This window comes from Atta cephalotes (genome assembly GCF_000143395.1).
Source record: "Atta cephalotes unplaced genomic scaffold scaffold00003, whole genome shotgun sequence".
In the NCBI taxonomy this organism is placed as follows: Eukaryota; Metazoa; Arthropoda; class Insecta; order Hymenoptera; family Formicidae; genus Atta; species Atta cephalotes.
The window spans coordinates 10159474-10162849 of record NW_012130067.1 but is presented as its reverse complement, the minus strand read 5'-3'; the positions used below and the strand labels follow the sequence as shown (position 1 = coordinate 10162849).

The 3376-nt window shown below is 26.7% G+C and overlaps 2 protein-coding genes across 2 annotated transcripts in view; one reads left to right on the top strand and one right to left on the bottom strand.

Annotated features, from left to right (window-relative positions):
* Positions 1-3376, bottom strand: part of LOC105625676 (glycerol-3-phosphate dehydrogenase [NAD(+)], cytoplasmic-like) — a 17042-nt gene that overhangs the window by 5047 nt on the left and 8619 nt on the right. The window lies entirely within an intron of this gene.
* LOC105625675 (peroxiredoxin-6-like) overlaps positions 2388-3376 on the top strand; it is a 9335-nt gene continuing 8346 nt past the window's right edge. Inside the window, exon 1 of the mRNA XM_012206998.1 lies at positions 2388-2470. Coding sequence (XP_012062388.1) covers positions 2388-2470 — 83 coding nt within the window. The remainder of the gene's footprint in view (positions 2471-3376) is intronic.

Here is a 3376-nt window from a genome sequence, read left to right as displayed (position 1 = left end):
GTNTAAGTAGTATAGTATACTATCGTACTAATAATATNTATNTATATATANATANCTATATAGACTNTAGTANATATNTATATNTATATAAATATACTAATATATATGATACGATTACAATTATCTTTGTTAAGGCAAATGTCTCAATAGTGAGCAAACATTTCAGTATATGATCAAGTTGAAAAATATTTATTATTCATTTTAAGTAAAAAATATTTTATATGTAAGTTTATATATAATTATATAAAAATATAAAATTATATATATTTTTATATAATTTTATATAATTATTAAAAATAAATGTTTAGAAAGGCTATGAACCAAATAACAATAAAATAATAAATAAATATGTAAATATATAAATATAAGAAACAAATATAATAAGTATAAAAAGGGGTAAAAACCAATTTTATCAAATCAAGGAGTAGTTTATAAAATATTTTGTGAGGATTACGAAGTCAGTTAGCAAACGAAGAGAAAGTTAAAAACTAGATTGCAGGAACATAAACTTGACATAAATAAAAATACGAGCTCTCCAATTGTCAGCACCGTATTGAATGCAACCACAATTTTGATTGGAGTATTGTAAAAATCCTTGATAAGGAATCTTTCTGTAAAAAAAAGGTTGATATTTGAGATGGTTCATATTAAAAAACAAAATCAGGATTTAAACAAACAAATAGAATGAATCTGAAAGGTTGTAGAAAGATAGGATTCGTTACACGAATTCTATCTTTCTACAACCTTTCTCCCTCTCTTAGCTATTCTTCCTTTTTCTTCTTGTTTTCCCTTTCCTAATTCCATCTCCCTACTTTCTTAACGGCTCCTTCACTCTGTGTATCGCAGCCAGATGACTGAGACATTTCTTCGCAATACAGTTTCCTGTTTTTATACTCTTTTGCCAACGTGGAATTATCCTTAGCAGAAGAATTTTATATTAACTTTTTTGGAAGTCTTTTTATCATTAGACACCGCAACATTGTAAATTTAAGGTAACTTTGATTACAAGTTTTAATTTATACATATAGTAATCTACAGACGGATTTTCTTTACTTTACATTCTTATCTTTATACTTAATATCTGGAGTTTTTCTTTGCTTTAAATACTGTATTGGTATAATTTTTGTTTCCATTATTTTTATAGATTTTAACGAGAATTGTTGTATTTACGATGCTTGTGAATAATTTTACGCATTTTGACATCAATATGGAATTTTATTATTTTGACAGCTAACATTTATGCTATATCGTTGCGAATGTAATATTCACGATGACAGGATGCGTTTTTACTGATGGCCATTTATATTATTTTATATTATTTTATTAGTTGACCCATTTATTTAAGTATATTAATTTAGTTTATCTATTTTAATTATGTTTATATGTAACACTGAAGATGACCCGATCCAGCTCGAAACGACGTCTATTTATTATTTGTGTTAAATCATGATAATTATATTTGTTTCTTATATTTATATATTTACTTTGTTGTTTGGTTCATAGCCTTTCTAAATATTTATTTTTAATTGTATTATTGAATCATTGTTATATGATGCATTTTATATAATTATATATAAAATATTTTTTCTCAAATAGTTATTGTAAAACACTTCTATTTGATAATTAATTAAGAAAAAAAGTGGACCCCAAATGAAATATTTTTGTATTAAAAATTTTATTAAAATTAAAGAAACTTACGTCTATGATTTGGCAAAATGGTTACGAAAATTCATTTTTAAATTAATATTTAATGACAAAAGAGAATTCAAATTGATCTTTATATTAATAATATCTTATGTTTGTCAGAAATTTTAAAAACAGTATATTGTGTAACCTTGCTACGTTGAACATTGGGCCTATTTCGATTGTTCGGCCATTGGTACACTGACGCACTCTGTTACTTATTTAAATATTTCAATTAATAATTATCATAAGGCTTTAAATAATTTTTAAAGTTTTCAAACGAATGCAAATATTTATATTATAAATCTTCTAATATTATAAATTGTATTTGTGACAAGCTTAAACCAGCCACTGGGACATTTATCTTATTTGTTTTTCGGAATGTCTTTAATTAATCTTTATTTTTTTAAAGATAGGAATTGCTTTCTTAGACTTTCTATTTTCGTAAAAAAACATCCGTATCGATGTCAAAGAAGCAACGTTTATTCATTCAATATCAGTAAAATATGGAGATACGATATCTAATGGATGTAATGTTTGTATGGGTTGCATCATGTTATAGGAACAATCTGATCACCGTATATATAAAGCGCATAAATAAGCGTAAGATCGGCTGTCAAGTCAGTGCTTAGCAAACCTCCCGCTGAGACAGACGACTATAATACGTGTAATTTTTCTATCAAGTATTCAAGGACAAAGCAGTTATGAGGCTGAACTCTATCGTACCAAATTTTAAAGTCGATACCACACAAGGTCCCATCGACTTTTATGATTGGCAAGGCAATTCGTGAGTGGCACACACATATTATACATATAGTAATATTACATATAGTAATATTTTGTTTATTATGATATACACATGTATAATACGATTAAATAATAGTTGGATTAACTAGCAAAAAGTGACACATTACATTATTCACTTAAATATCTCACGTATTTTCTTTTGAATATTTTAATTTCAAAAATGTTTTGAAAATGTATTAATAACACAATGGAAATAGAATGAAAGTTCTTCGCGAAATTTTATTTCGTCGTTACTAATCAAGAACTTGACTTTGTTATGCAATCAAATTCAATGTAAAAGTCTGCATCGTACTAAATATGACAAAATATAAGAAAATATGAGGTAACGCCAATGCAAATCACCAATTACAAAATTAATTTTAGTTTTATGAGATATCACCGAGATCTTATCGGGTTTATTTTTTTCGAGATAATTGTCCGGCAAACATATCTGGAAATTGCGAAATATATTATCATAGAACTGGCACGAATAATAAACATCTGAATTTGCATTTATCCATTACGTAGTTCGCAGTAAAGTGCACGATCCAAGAATAGCGTAGTAAAAGTCAACAACAGGTTGTTGAAGATAACTATCTGTTATAGTCAACTTTTATATCATTGCAATTTCCGAACGGTTATTACATAATTTACGGAAAGAACGATTTGGTTGACATGTTGTATGTGAATTACTTGCCTGGTAAAAAAGTTCTCATATTTTTAAGAATTTTTCACATTTTAAATTTATTTTGAACACTTCTATAAAAGTATCTTAAATTTCTTCAGATTTTATAAATTTTCTTCGAAAATTGTAGAATGAAAAACGAGAGAGAGAGAAAGAGAGAGAAAGAGAGAGAGAGAGAGAGAGAGAGAGAGAGAGAGAGAAGAGAGAGAGAAGTAATACTTA